At 42.8% G+C, this 14,330-nt stretch overlaps 1 protein-coding gene across 1 annotated transcript in view; it reads left to right on the top strand.

The window, feature by feature from the left end:
* The window catches only part of GRID1 (glutamate ionotropic receptor delta type subunit 1), a 534,516-nt gene that overhangs the window by 408,555 nt on the left and 111,631 nt on the right, over positions 1–14,330 (top strand). Inside the window, exons 7-9 of the mRNA XM_042960192.1 lie at positions 8,046–8,147; positions 9,606–9,803; positions 13,280–13,604. Coding sequence (XP_042816126.1) covers positions 8,046–8,147; positions 9,606–9,803; positions 13,280–13,604 — 625 coding nt within the window. The remainder of the gene's footprint in view (positions 1–8,045; positions 8,148–9,605; positions 9,804–13,279; positions 13,605–14,330) is intronic.

Raw genomic sequence — 14,330 nt, 5'->3', positions numbered from 1 at the left:
CAGTAGCCTATTGCTTTTTATTGCTGAGTAGTATTCCATTGTATAAGTATGCCACATTTTGTCTATCCGTTCACTGATGAGCATGATCAACATTTGGAATGTTTCCAGTTTTTTGCTATTATGAATAAAGTTTCTATGAACATCCACATACCGACCCCTGTGTGGACATACTTAATATGAAGTGTTTAACTTTCTAGGAAATTGCCGAACTGTCTATCAGTGTGGCTGTACCTTTGCTTTCCAGATCCCCACCAACACTTGATAATGTCAGTCTTTAATTTTGGCCACTCTAAGGAGGTTAGTGATATGTCCTTGTAGTCTTGTTTTGCACTTCCCTGATGACGTATGATATTGAGCATATATAGTTTCATGTTCATATTATCCTTCCACATATTTATTGGAAAAATAAATCCTTTATTTTTAAAAATTGCAATTTCTTCTTATAATTGAGTTATAAGATTTATTCATATATAGCAGATACAAGTCCTATAATATTATAGATACACATATATCTGATATTGTCCTACAACTTTTGGATGCTCTGTTCTGTTTTTCCTTCTTCCACTCCATTCCCTAAAGGCTTGGAGGAAAGAGCTGATGAATGGGTGTGGCCTCTGTTGTGTCTAGGCTCCCAGGGAGCCTCACTCTCATGCTAGCCCACACTTGGCCTTTAAAATTTTGGTAAAATTTCAGTCCTTTTCCTTCTTATCCACTGTTACATCTCTTGTTCCATACTCTGCCAAAGATGAAACATTTCTTGTGTCCTGTGACTCTTTGGAGGGGCTTCTCATCTTTTGAAATTCATGATGGTTGTGTGACCACAGGTCTCTTAGAAGCTAAATTTTTTTAAATATAGTTTTGTTGATTATCTGAATTTTTGTTTGTTTCAATGAATGCAACATTGTCTGGCTGATTTCTACATCTTAGGCAGAGTGGAACTGCCTCTGTCCTTACTGTTAATGTGACAGAAAGACTCCATCACTGGCACCACTGGAGTTGGGCAGTCCTTCTATCCCTTTGTGGGCACAGTGAGTCCTGTGTGTCTGTCCTTTTAGATAATGGTGGCTAGCACTGGGGCATGTTCATGGTCTCCATCACGAATGACCTGGTTGCCAATATTGATGGCACTTCTGCTAGTTTTCCTGGTTCTCCTCTCCAGTACCATTGTGGAGGGGGGGAGGGAATATCTTTCTCTCATCCTTGCTAAAGGTTTTTCATTAAGCCCCCATTTGTGATAGCTCTCTGGCCTATTTTATTCTTCTTTTCATTTTCTCATGGCTCTGTCCTCTGGATCTTTAACACAAATTCTGTAGGGATTTTGTTTTAAGAGTGTGTAACTTTCACCACATGCTCAATTCCCTGCATACAGGGTCCTGGGCTGAGACTTTAAGTTCTCCACTGTAAGTCCTTCACTCTCATGTGAGTCTCCTCTTCTCATTATAGTACATCTGGCGCTTCAAGAGTGGTCTAATGGGTACATCTGACCTGATGGTCATCTTCTATGGTTCATACTCTCCAAGGCCCATACCTTAGTGGCCCTGATATACTGGAATTCCCAAATGAACTTTTAAATTAGACCATACTTCAGAAACCCTGGCTACAAATTATTTTCTATGCTCAGATTCTTACATTCTGTTTCCAAGATGCTCTTTTGTGTCTAAACATGTCCCTGCATTTAGAAGCTTAAAATGTGCAGTTGACTCTCTGAAATCATTGCTGGCTGAATGCCCCAACTCAAGTTGATTCAAGATGTGGGTTCCCCCTTTACGCCATTCCCACCCAGGGCCATGATCCTTTCAAACATATACTGAACTCATCTATTCTCTAATAAAAAGGGATGATGGAACAAAAGCTAATAGAAGGATTATGGTTTTAGAAAAGTGCATGCACTGCCATAATTATAAACCCACTGTGGCTATCACTACTGATGCCCATATCCCAGCCAGGGCTGTGTGCTCAGCTGAAAGCAGTCACTGGCCAATGAGGGTATAGCTCAAATTGGATTCCGGCAATGGCTGTGAGGTATGACCAACCTGGTTGTAAAAACTTCACTTCCTTCCTTCAGTGCTCTCTTGAGATAAGCTTACCACTGAAGTGGTTGGTCACCAGTTGTAAAATGTGAAATATAGGTTATTGATCTACTTTCTTGTTGGATATAGTTAAATATGAGATTTGAGATGAAACAAACCTACTTTCTTTCCTTCCCTCACTCTCTCCCCAGGAATTGGTGAGGCTCTGTATATGGAACTGGTCATATCCTGTGTCTGGGCTGTGAAGCAGTTAGACTGCCTCTCCTCTCGTCCCTCCTCCCCATGAAAAGAGATGGCACTTCAAGAGACCTCTGTAACTAGATTATAGACCACAAAGCCCAGTCTTCCAAAGGAGGCCTTTCCCATTTATGGTTAATAGCCCTGCATTTATTAAATACAGGGCCACAGAGTCCCAAATCCCCACATCTCACAACTCAAACGCTAACGTGAAGAACACCCCGATTAACTCAGGAAATATATTTTCCTGAGACCAGTGGGTTATGAAATTTATTCTCCAATTGGCTGATCTCTTGAACAGTTGTTTGTCATAATCAGATTTTGAGACCATATATCTCCTCTCAAGGGATGATTGTGCTCTAACCTCTGGCTCCATCCATGCTTCTGGTCTGGGTAGAACAGACCTCCTGGATGAATGAGAACCAGAGCTGTCTTATCAAATAGTGGCAGTTCTCGTATTGTTTAACAGTGCTGGAAATTAGTTTTTCAGGCACTGATCTTGACAGGTCAGCTGTCAAAAGTGGGTGTCTGTGGCCATAAAATTCATCGATCCCATAAACAAAATTCTGTCTGCAAAATACAAGGGGAAGTCAGAGTAGATGCACTTATGTACAAATGAAATGGTCTGCAGCTGTATGAGTAAGTGTCAGGACTTCTACGGGGGAAAGCTTTTTCTGGCTTCCCATTTATCAAGCCTATCAGCCTCATTTGGTTTCATTGACTGAAACTTTTTCCTCGCCATTCTGAGCCAAGAGAACCAGGCAGCCTCAGGAAGGAGGCAGAATACAGTCTCCTAATTTTGATCGGCGGCAAGCTTGGAAATCTATTTAAAGGCTTTATTTTATTTTTTAAAAAATCCCCCTAGAGTCTTCTGTTTGGACCATGATTTTTCTGGTCTTATATATCAAGTGTTCAGAGGGATGGCTCAAAAATGATGAAGGTTTGGGACGCCTGGGTGGCTCAGTCGGTTAAGCGTCCAACTTCAGCTCAGCTCATGATCTCACAGTTCCTCAGTTTGAGCCCCGCGTTGGGCTCTGTGCTGACAGCATGGAGCCTGGAGACTGCTTTGAGTTCTGTGTCTCCTCTCTCTGCCCCCCCCCCCTACTCCTTCCCCTCTCTCTGTCTCTGTCTCTGTCTCTGTCTCTGTCTCTCTCTCTCTCTCTCTGTCTCATTAGAAATGGTGAAGGTTTACTGCTCTCGTCTTAAGATTCGGGTAAGAACACAAGGCTTTGTAGAAATGGGGGGATTCACTCAGCCTGGGGCACTCGGCTTCAGGCTGATGTGAGGGAATAATAAACTTCCCTGCCCAACTGAAGGATCTTGGATCCTGGAACATGGTTGTACTTTGATGTGTTTGAAGGCAGAATTTTGGTTTCACTTTGAAGTATCTTTTCTTTCTCTGTCAGAGTACAGGATGCCCTGAAGGCCAGGGAGAGAGAGGTCTGCATTAAAAAACAAAAACACACAAAAATAAAAACCTTTAAGTCCTAAATACTTTCAGACAAAAAATAGGGGTAATTACAGGCTTGGAGGATTTTTTTCCCTCTCATGTAGTTGAGCTTTGATTTAAATGGCTTTGCCTTAGGATTGCTGTATTTCTTTCTTGGTGGAGAAGGATTGTCTTCATGGAGCTAGACCTCAGCAGTAGCCACTTCCCCATCTCCAAACCCAGTAGGCTCATGGGGTCCACACCATCTTGGAGAGGTCATAGAATGGGAGATGTCATGCTGGATGAACCCACAGTTGCCTCTTCTAGGCATTAGGAACCCCTTGGCCACAGCTCCTGGCAGCCAAGGGGACTGATTTATTGGATTCTGACCCTCAGACTGGCCTTGACAAATTATTTGACTTTGATCACTCCCCTCCATTCAGTCCTTAGTCATACAAATACCTGTGACAGGATTTTGTCACATATACTAGTTATTTCAATCAACAGCTTATTTTCCTTCCTGTGTAAGTAGGTGAAAAACCTGTTGAAAACATAGAACACTGTCAAGAAGTTGTAATGATTATTCATAATTCCACCACCTGGATATATTCCCATGTTACATTTTAATAAAGCTCCTCCCATTTTTACCACCACCCTTTTAAAGAAACATAATTAAGGTTTTATTGCACAGTTTTTATATCCTGATTCTTTACTTTGTCATTATTATTTTATAACAGATTATTTCAAAGCAATTGTTTCTTTTGAATAGCCCCTGAACATTTGGTAGGCAGGGAAGTTACTTTTATTTTACTTTTTATACAAGAAAATGGAATCTCAATGGCGTCATATTTATTTAAAAAATATTTGTAGACTGCCTTCTGTGTTTTAAGCACCACAGTAAAACATGCTGTCTGAGGTCGTTCAGGTAAGTGGTAGAAACAACCAGAATATCAGTCAGCTGACTACTGAACATATGCTGCCTTCATATCTCCAAGTTCCTATCTTCTTCCCCAAATCTTTACCATACAGAGTAAGTTGACATTTGAGAGAAGAACATGGCATTCAAAGCAAGGTTGGAAACTCTAAGATGAGAATAAGCAAGGTAAAGTCTAGTCCAATGGCCCAAATTTCTAGACAGTTTATGAAGACAAGGTTTTAATCTCAGTGGACAGGATAACAAACCCAAATAGCACAGTAGGATCACGGACTGAGGTCCAATATGGAAGACACTGGAGATGCTTTCTACTGCAGCTGTGTATAATTGGAAATTGGGCTAAACATTGCATTAGCTGTGATGAATGTATGACACTAATGTAACATCTTAAATAGGGGAAACTGGGTGTAGGGTATATGGGCAGTCTCTAAACTGCCTCTACAACTTTTCTGTTTATCTAAAACTATTCTAAAGTGGAAACTTATTTTTAAAAAATATGAATAAGAATGTACCAGACCCAACCAAAGAGGGATGATATTACAGGCAGAAGGAACTACATGTAGGGTCAGGAAGAAGCATGCTGTGTGAGGTGCATGAGGAAGGTGCAGGGTTTGGTGGGGTTGGCATAGACTGTGCCTACGTAAACTGAAGTAAGCTGATGGTCAGGCTTGGATCTCAATGAGGAAGGCCTTTCTTTTAGGCCAAGCTTCAGAGTGTTTGAATGTATTCTGTAGGAAATGGGAAGTTGTTCTAAAATTTTCATTGACACAGATCGTGTCTCAGTTTGTTTATTACAAGGATACATATCAGCATGATGGAGGAGGCTATAAGAGGGAGAGGTTGGGGGTAACAAGATCAGTGAGGAGGCTATGGCAATACTCTGGGGCAGAGGTGCTGCTGCCTTGAGCCAGGCAGGGGGCTAGAAAAAGAGGGTTGTATGGACAGGCATTGAGAGGCAGAGCCTTTCTCACAGCTGAGCTAAAACTCTAGAAGGACAGGGCTTCATTCCAACTGTTTTTTCCTGTGCCTCCGTTCTCCATTCCCATGACTGATTACAATCCCACTAGACAGCCAGGTAAAATTTCTTTGATCAAGTCCAAACAGGTCCCCAGTCCAGGTGCTTGCTCATCTAAGCCAGGGTAGCACAGAGTTGAGATGCCCCTTCACCTGTGCCAAGGGGGTTTGGCAGCACGTTAGGAATTCAAGTCTTGCTGCAAGGCAGAATATCTTGTACTTGGAACTCACATGTTATCATTAGGACAAGATAGCCTTCATTATGACTCTTTCAGTCATTGAGGTGGTCCAAGGGACCTTCTTAACACCACCCAACTCAGTCGGTGCAGGTTACCCATCAGGGCTAAGCAGCTCCAATGCCTGATAGTTATGCGAATAAGATGCAGGCAGCCCAAATGCACATCATGAGTCCCCTCGTCCATGTCAGAGGGTCCAAAGAATGTAGGGAATCAACACCTTGACTCTTTTTGTCTGGGTTTGTCTCTTCCCTTTGACCAGAATTTTGACCCAGATGCAGGAAGTGATTCTGGGTCCCAGTGCTATTTCCTGAGACCCAGTGGAGAAATAGCCATGAGCTTTCATTCTGATGATACCAGTTACCAGAGCATGGTATCTTTGCTATCCTTGAACAGGACTTTGAGTAGATTTTAACTTTGCTCTTTACTGCAGTGCCTCTGAAATTAATTAGTGGTGGCTGTGAGGAGCTCCTCAGAGTACATGGCCATGCTCTTAACTAAATGATTCATTCATCACCACTAGGTATCCTATTACTTAGGATGGAGTGAGTCTTAGTTGGCATTGTGTGCAAAGTGACAGCTGGAGTTTCCACGTTCCTTTTAAACCAGGTTACAACCATGTATCTCATTCTGATGTTCCTGCTTTAGGTCTCGGGGTTCTAGTATCTTCCAGGTGGAATGGTCCTACAGATTTTGCAACTGTGGCCTCACAGTCAGAGCTCAGTGTGCAGACCCTGCTGTAGACATCAAGGCTACAGGACATGCTGGGAAAATAGAAGTGTCCTTAGGTGGTACTACTGGTGGCTTCTTTAGGACACCTGGTGACATTTCTCCACAGATGAATAGTTCTTCTGTTCAGCCTAACTAGGGGACTTGTGGACTTTCTCTGACGAAGAGTAGATGCTGCCTGCAGTGGTTTGATTATTTGATTATTTAACCCCTTGCTACTTAAATGGTGGCCATAGATCAGCAGCAGCAGTGTCACCTGGGAGCTTGTTAGACAGGAATAATCACAGGCTCCAGAATCAGAAAGTGCATATTAAATCCCTGGATAATTTGTGTGCATATTATAGTTTGAGGATCACTGCTTTAATCTATAGCAGTGGTTTACAATCCTGGCTGTGCATTAGAATCACCTGGGAAGCTAAAATATTCATATCTAGCCCACTACAGACCAATTAAATTTGAATCTCTGGGGGTGAGGCCCAGCCTTCAATATGTTTAAAAGCCTTCTTAAGAGAATCTAATATGCGGTGACCTAGAAGAACAGGGTTTCTCGATGAGGATTGCTGGGGAAGTATTAAAATCCCTCAGTGCTGGGATCCTGATTAAGTTCCCTTGAGATGGGGGTTGGTATCTGTATTTTGTTTACATTTCACCAATTAATGATTGAGAATCATTGATCAGACAAAAAAGTTCATCATGGTTGCCCGGACGCTACAGGGATGCAGAGAGGGGAAGCAGGTCCCAAGAACTTCTGTGTCTCCTGTTGTTTCTGAGCCAGGATAGGGTGTCCTTGACCACCTCAGGGTGCCTGCCAGAGATGCATCAGCCTATTGGATAAACTCTGCAAGCTCAGGAAAATATGGTGGATCAGAGTATGTGTATTCTTAGCCTATACCTGCATATCAAGCAAAATTATGAAATATGCATTACAGTGAAGACAGGCAGTGAGCTCTTGACCTTTGCACTAGGCATCAGGGTGCAAAACAAGCTGTACATGTGGGTCTTTGTTACCTGGTTCACTGCTGATTGTCATCCTGCCCTGGTGGCAGCGATGGCTGAACTCAAGGGCCCTCTGGCCCAGGCAAGTAAAGTTGTAATTAAGAAAGAAGACACTTTGTGGGAGACACAGTGACATGACCTCAGTGGGCAGGCAGAATAAAATTATACAGAAATATTCATTCTAGAAACAAGTTCTTACCAATTGGTTTTATTTTAAAGACGTGGCAGGTCCTTGAGTTCCAGATGAGCTGATGGAAGAAGTGGAACTTTCTATCACACCTGTATTCTTTCTAAGGTTTGAAGATGGCTCTGAGTGTCTGGGAAATGGATTGGACTGCTGTCCGCCTCTCTGCCTGACTCAAGATCCCAGTTTAGGAGACGAGTTCCTAGGTGCACACAGGTGCCCATTCTGTCCCTCACACTCCCTTTTTCCTTCACAGTTGGCGACGTGGGACTCAGAGAAAGGTCTGAATGGCAGCCTGCAAGAGAGGCCCATGGGCAGCCGCCTCCAAGGATTGACTCTCAAAGTGGTGACTGTCTTGGTAGGATCATGGGCATATTGGGGAGGTTCACCATTCAGGATTTTGAGCTAGAGGCTTCTCTCCATTTGGTTTAATACTGGGTTTGGAGAGAAGGGGATCTTGAGTAGTGGCTTGAGTGTTCATAAGGCCTTTTTGGCAAATAATTTTGCAAATAATGATGTAAGAGTAAGATCGGATATTCCGCCCCAGGGCCTTCCATGGGAGGTGACTGGGCTGCTCTACAGAAAGATCACAAATCTGGATCCACTGCTGGCCCATCTCTACCTGCTCCTGGATGTAAACAGTATGTTGACCTACTCGTGGTCCTTAAGAGAACTTTGCTAGTAGCCAGAGTCCCCAGAAAGATGCTCGGAGGAGGACATTCTTCCAGCACCCAATCCCGCTGATGACCCCCATGTGGCGCAGACTTTATAATGAAAACCATTTGTTGCAATTTTTCTGCATGGATGTCCTGGAATCATAGACTTTTAGATCTTTAAGAGACCTTAGAATCATCTTCTTTTCAATTTCTTCCTTCACCTTTCCAGAGCTGTAGGAGACATTTTAGATTTACTTCTTATCAGCTGGCCAGACATGGTTCAAATGTCCCCTCTGTCGCATCAGGCACTGACATCTCCTTGGCTCTAGAAGCCTTTGGCAGCAGTGTTCCTGCATTCCCTGAATGCACATCACATAATAGGCATTATACCCACCCCCCCACCCCCCCCCCCACACACACACACTCCCAGTTAAATTAATGAGGTATGTTCTCTGAGGCTATTTGCCAAAAGTCCACTGTTGGTCAGTTTCACAGGATTGTGGCGGGGAAGGCTGAGGTGTTTTCCAGAGGACCGCATGCCCTACAGGAGCACACATGACAAAGCACAGAATGTGTGAATGTGGCTTTGGGCTCGGACACTGTGGGGTTTAATTCTGTCCTGTCCTTTGACTTATGGTATGACATTCTCCCATGAATCAGAATCCATTTTCTAGTACAATCTGATAGATATAATTCTGTCTTCTCTCAATCAAATATCATAGAGCTTTTATTGTCGTTCTTTATCCTGGATGAGAAGTAACCACAGTTCTTATGTGGCTCCTGAAGAATTATGGCATTTCCTAAGGACGGAGTCCTGAATGTCACAAATGAAGGAATAAAAACAAATCACGTCATTCTGGCAATGGGGTTCTGGGCAGAAGTTGGGATAGCATCACACAGGACAAGTAAATCTCCATTCCTCCATCAATATGCTGGTTGCAGGGATCTTCCTACGTACTATGCTCTGAGTTTCCATAAACTGCTTTAAAAAAGGGCAGAGATGTTCAGACTCCAGCCCTAAATTGCGCATATACATGCCCATGTTGGGAAACATTCTAAAGCTATGATTCATCAGGTTGATCTTTCCAATAATACCCTGGAAATATATGTGTTAATGAATCTGTTATTTAATTGAAGAACATCCATTCTGTTGTCCTCAGGAAGAGCCTTTCGTGATGGTGGCTGAGAACATCCTTGGACAGCCCAAGCGCTACAAAGGGTTCTCCATAGATGTCCTGGATGCATTGGCCAAAGCTCTGGGCTTCAAATATGAGATTTACCAAGCCCCCGATGGCAGGTATGGTCACCAGCTCCATAACACCTCCTGGAACGGAATGATCGGGGAGCTCATCAGCAAGGTAGGTCCCAAAAGCAGGACCATGGGGAGGGGCACCCTAGTCTGCCTCTGGGGTGATATCTAAATTTGATCCATTAGGCAGTTAGAACCTTGGAACTAACTAAATAAACCACAGCCTACCACTCACTCTTCACTCACTAAGACTCTCTTTTCTTCAACCCACCCATTTCTGCTCTTTTATTTTTCTCATTTCCTGGCACTCTGTGTTTTCCTTCAGTGCTCATTGCTGTCTTTCCTTTTGAGCCTATCTGCTGAGCCTGCTTTATAATACACCCTTCTTGAAACCTACCCCCATATTTGGGCTGAAATAAGAACTTAGTTCTCATGGGAAGTTAATGAATGCTTATTCTTTTCTCCCTCATGACCCACAGGTGGGGTGTGTATATGCAAGTGTGTGTGTGTGTGTGTGTGTGTGTGTGTGTGTGTGTGTGAATGGGTGTGTGCATGTGTCTGTATTGTTGTGTGTAAGTGATACAGCATTCTCTACCTCCTCAAATTAGTTTCAAATAATTACTCTTCCTGTCTCCTATAGAGCCTGGATCCTCATTGAGACTCATGGTATGAGGCCAGTTCACTGTGTTCCCATCCAAGCCTCCTGTCCTCCCATGACCTCTGGGTCATTTCCTTACAATCATTTATGATGGTGGTATCTGCTAAAGCCTTCCCTCTCTAGTGTTGATGTTGCCACCAACTTTGATGTTTCTGACATCCCTATGGACAACCCTGGGCTGCCAGCATTTTGACCGCCTCACCTCCAGTGACCTTTGTTTGTGCTCCACATCAGCACCCGTACAGATGCATCTTGTTAGCGTCCTACATACTACTGTCACTGTCTCACTCCATGACGACTGCCTGTTAACCTTCTGACTCTTTTGAACCTTTGCTCCTAAAACATTGGTGCTTCGCTTTATAAACTCATAAAGGCAGACCAAATGTCTCCAATTTCCCCTAAGATTTTTTTAAAAAAACTTTGTTGAGGTATTAATTTATATATGAAATTCACCCATTTAGGATATACAATTCAATGATTTTTAGTGAATCTACTGAGTTGTGCAACCATCATCATAATCTAGTTTTAAACTTTTTAATGTTTATTTATTTTTGAGGAAGAGAGAGAGACAGAACATGAGTAGGGGAGGGGCAGAGAGAGAGAGGGAGACACAGAATCCAAAGGAGGCTCCAGGCTCTGAGCTGTCAGCACAGAGGCCAATGTGGGGCTCACACTCACAAGCCATGAGATCACGACCTGAGCCAGAGTCAGACGCTTAACCAACTGAGCCACCCAGGTGCCCCTAGTTTTAGAATAATTCCATCAACCCAGTGATATCCCTCATACTTATTTACAGTTAATCCCATTCCCAACCCCAGCCCTAGGCAACCATTGATCTATTTTCTATCTCTATAGAAATACTTTTGTGAACATTTAACATAAATGAAGTCATATGATATATGGTCTTTTGTATCTGCCCTGTTCCACTGAGGTTCATCCTTCTGTAAGAATTTTGTGCCCTTGTGATACTGCATCCTTCCCTGCCTGGTGTGCCCTCAGTGGTTGATCAGATAATGCTGTTCCCTTCATCTTTGTGATTCTTTTTGTTCTGGGTTTCTTATTGTACTGAAACCCTGACTTGATTATATTATCTACCCGCTGACTCTGACATCCAAGTTGCTGCATGGAATTAGAGGAGAAAATCACAAATTTGCTCAGATGGGTATGTGAACAATGTGTGGTCTCTAACCTCAGCTAGGTCTTCAGGACAGCCCAAATTCCTTACCTTGTCCTCTGTTGGGCCCCTCAGCGATATCCCATAGAGATTGTTATCCTCATGTTACAAGCCATCCCTCTACCTGTGTCATGAGTTGATCCCTTGTACTTCTTCTGGACCTGGTTTAATTAATTACTTTTCCTTATTCCTATGTTTGTAAACCTATCCTGCTCCACTAGATCTCTTCTTAATCCTTAATTATGGTCTGAACTCTCTAAATCCTTAAAAATAAATCCCTGGATCTTGAGTTTTTGAAAAAAGAGGCAAGAACCAGAGATGCAAATGTAACAACTCTAAGAGGAGACCTTCACCAACGTTACCTCCAACATTTTTTCTCCTTGCTCTAGATATGTTGTTGGATTTCAGTTTTGTTTTATTTTATTTTATTTTATTTTATTTTATTATTTTTTTATATTATTTTTTGGATTTCATAGTTTACAATATCAGTATATCTGCTGCCCCTCTAGCCCATATATTAGACCTGATAATTTTTTTTCTGATAAAATCTTTCTGTGTATGTTTTCCCAATTATAGGTTGAATTAGTTGTTAGAGCTGGTTATTCTAAAACCTAGTTTTATTTTTATTTTTATTTTTTGAGGAGATATTTTTTTTCTTTTATTATTTTATTATTTTTTTGAGAGAGAGAGAGTGTGTGTGTATCTGTGCATGAGCGGGGGAGGGGCAGAGGGAGAGAAAGAATCTCAAGCAGGTTCCATGCCTAGTGCAGATACAGGGGTCAGTCTCACAACCCTGAGATCATGACTAAGCTGAAATCAAGAATCGGATGCTCAACCAACTGAGCCACCTAAACGCCCCTAAAATAAACCTAGTTCTGTTGATGCCTCCCACTTAGAGGTCCAAGAGTCAAGATCAGGATGGTCATTATACATTTTAGTGCTCCAGTGGTTTAAGTGGGGACTCCAGGCCCATTATTGGCTGCCACCATCCATCTAGGCATAAGTATCCTAACCTCCACCAGTCTTGGCAGCTTTAATCTCACATCTAACTCCATCTTAATGGAGTCTTTGTCTATTTTAAAATTAATCCCATCTTGGAAAGCAGAAATCTTGCAAGTTGCTTTAGAGGTCACAGTACAGAGTGCCCAGAGAGTCTCTTTACAACGTGGCTTTACTATATGAAGAATCAACCCATATGTCTGAGAGGCCATGAATTAAGGGCAGTGGACAATCAAGAGAAGTAGATAACCCCTTTTTGCTTGGAGGACATTACTCTCCGGCATAGAGTCTACATACAAAACAACCAGGGACTGAGACATTGATGAGATATAAAGTAGTTGTACAACTCACTGTATAATTTCTGAAGAACCTCGGAAAAGGGAGACATCATGTGGGCTAATGGAAGTTTGGAGAGGCTTAATGGAGGTATAAGAAGGATGCAGATAAGCCTAGAAGAAGAGAGAAGGGACTTCTTGGTGGGGGGCAGGGATGGAGTAGAGGGAAATACCAGCAAAAGGAAGAAGATAGTGATAGTTTGTGAGAAGAACAAGAAAGTAAAGACAAACTACAATTCAAGCAGACAATTTAGTGCTGGATTATTTTTTTTACAGTATTCAAGGTCACAGCGTGTCACCTCTTGAATCCATTTCCTCTGGACCGAGTAACCCAAAGGGCAGAGGGCGAGCCTTGACACAGGGTGGGACCCAGCAGGAACCTGAGGACTGCTTTCTGATCAGATGACTTTGCCTTTCAGAGAGCAGACTTGGCCATCTCTGCCATCACGATCACCCCGGAGAGGGAGAGCGTTGTGGACTTCAGCAAGCGGTACATGGACTATTCAGTGGGGATCCTAATCAAGAAGCCCGAGGAGAAAATCAGCATCTTCTCTCTTTTTGCTCCATTTGATTTTGCTGTCTGGGCCTGCATTGCAGCCGCCATCCCTGTGGTGGGTGTGCTCATATTTGTGCTGAATCGGATACAGGCCGTGAGGGCTCAAAGTGCTGCCCAGCCCCGACCATCCGCTTCGGCCACCTTGCACAGTGCCATCTGGATAGTCTACGGCGCCTTCGTACAGCAAGGTACTTTCCTGGTTTCCTGATGTTGCTGTAGCTCCGCGGGCCTGGAAGAACTTTGCCCATTGGCAGATTCCTTAGATGCGTTTTGCCAAAGTCCTTTTAAATGCAGTTTTATTTAATCTCTAGAACGATACTGATATCATGCTGCACTCAGTTTCTCTGAGTTATATCAGATAGAAATTAAATGAAGTGACAAGGAACTCAACTTCAAAGCCTAATTCTGCACTTTAGATAAAATTGACTTTGGAGTTCTGCTTTGCACTTTTCTCCCCTCCCACATCAGATTGATTGCTATGCACATGGGGTATGTCAGATGAAACTGAATCTCACTTAAATTTGAAGTCTTAATAGGAAAAAAAAATCACAATTGTTTTGTAATCATCTAAGCAGTACTCCATCCATTCTTGAGATACAAAGTCCCCTTTCTTTGTGAAGTCTGGAGAGCACTTGGTGAGTTACAGGATTATGCAGTTTGGACCAAAACAACAAATTGCAAAGTTCCCTAATGTGAGTGTTGGCCTTATTTGCACCATGGCAAAGCCTGTAGCACCTGTTTGCAAGGTTATATAAGAACAGTCAGTGAGAAGCTTTCTTCTGCTACCACCTAAGGGACCAGGGAGAAATAATTGGCCTCAACGGGGCAGCTTCTGACTGCAAGTCACAGGCAATGATTTCTGAAAATCCTAGGGAAAAAAAAACATCATCTAGTGAGGGCTGAATATTAATAAA

This window comes from Panthera tigris, chromosome D2 (assembly GCF_018350195.1).
Source record: "Panthera tigris isolate Pti1 chromosome D2, P.tigris_Pti1_mat1.1, whole genome shotgun sequence".
Classification (NCBI taxonomy): domain Eukaryota; kingdom Metazoa; phylum Chordata; class Mammalia; order Carnivora; family Felidae; genus Panthera; species Panthera tigris.
This window is presented reverse-complemented; position numbering and strand designations above follow the sequence as displayed.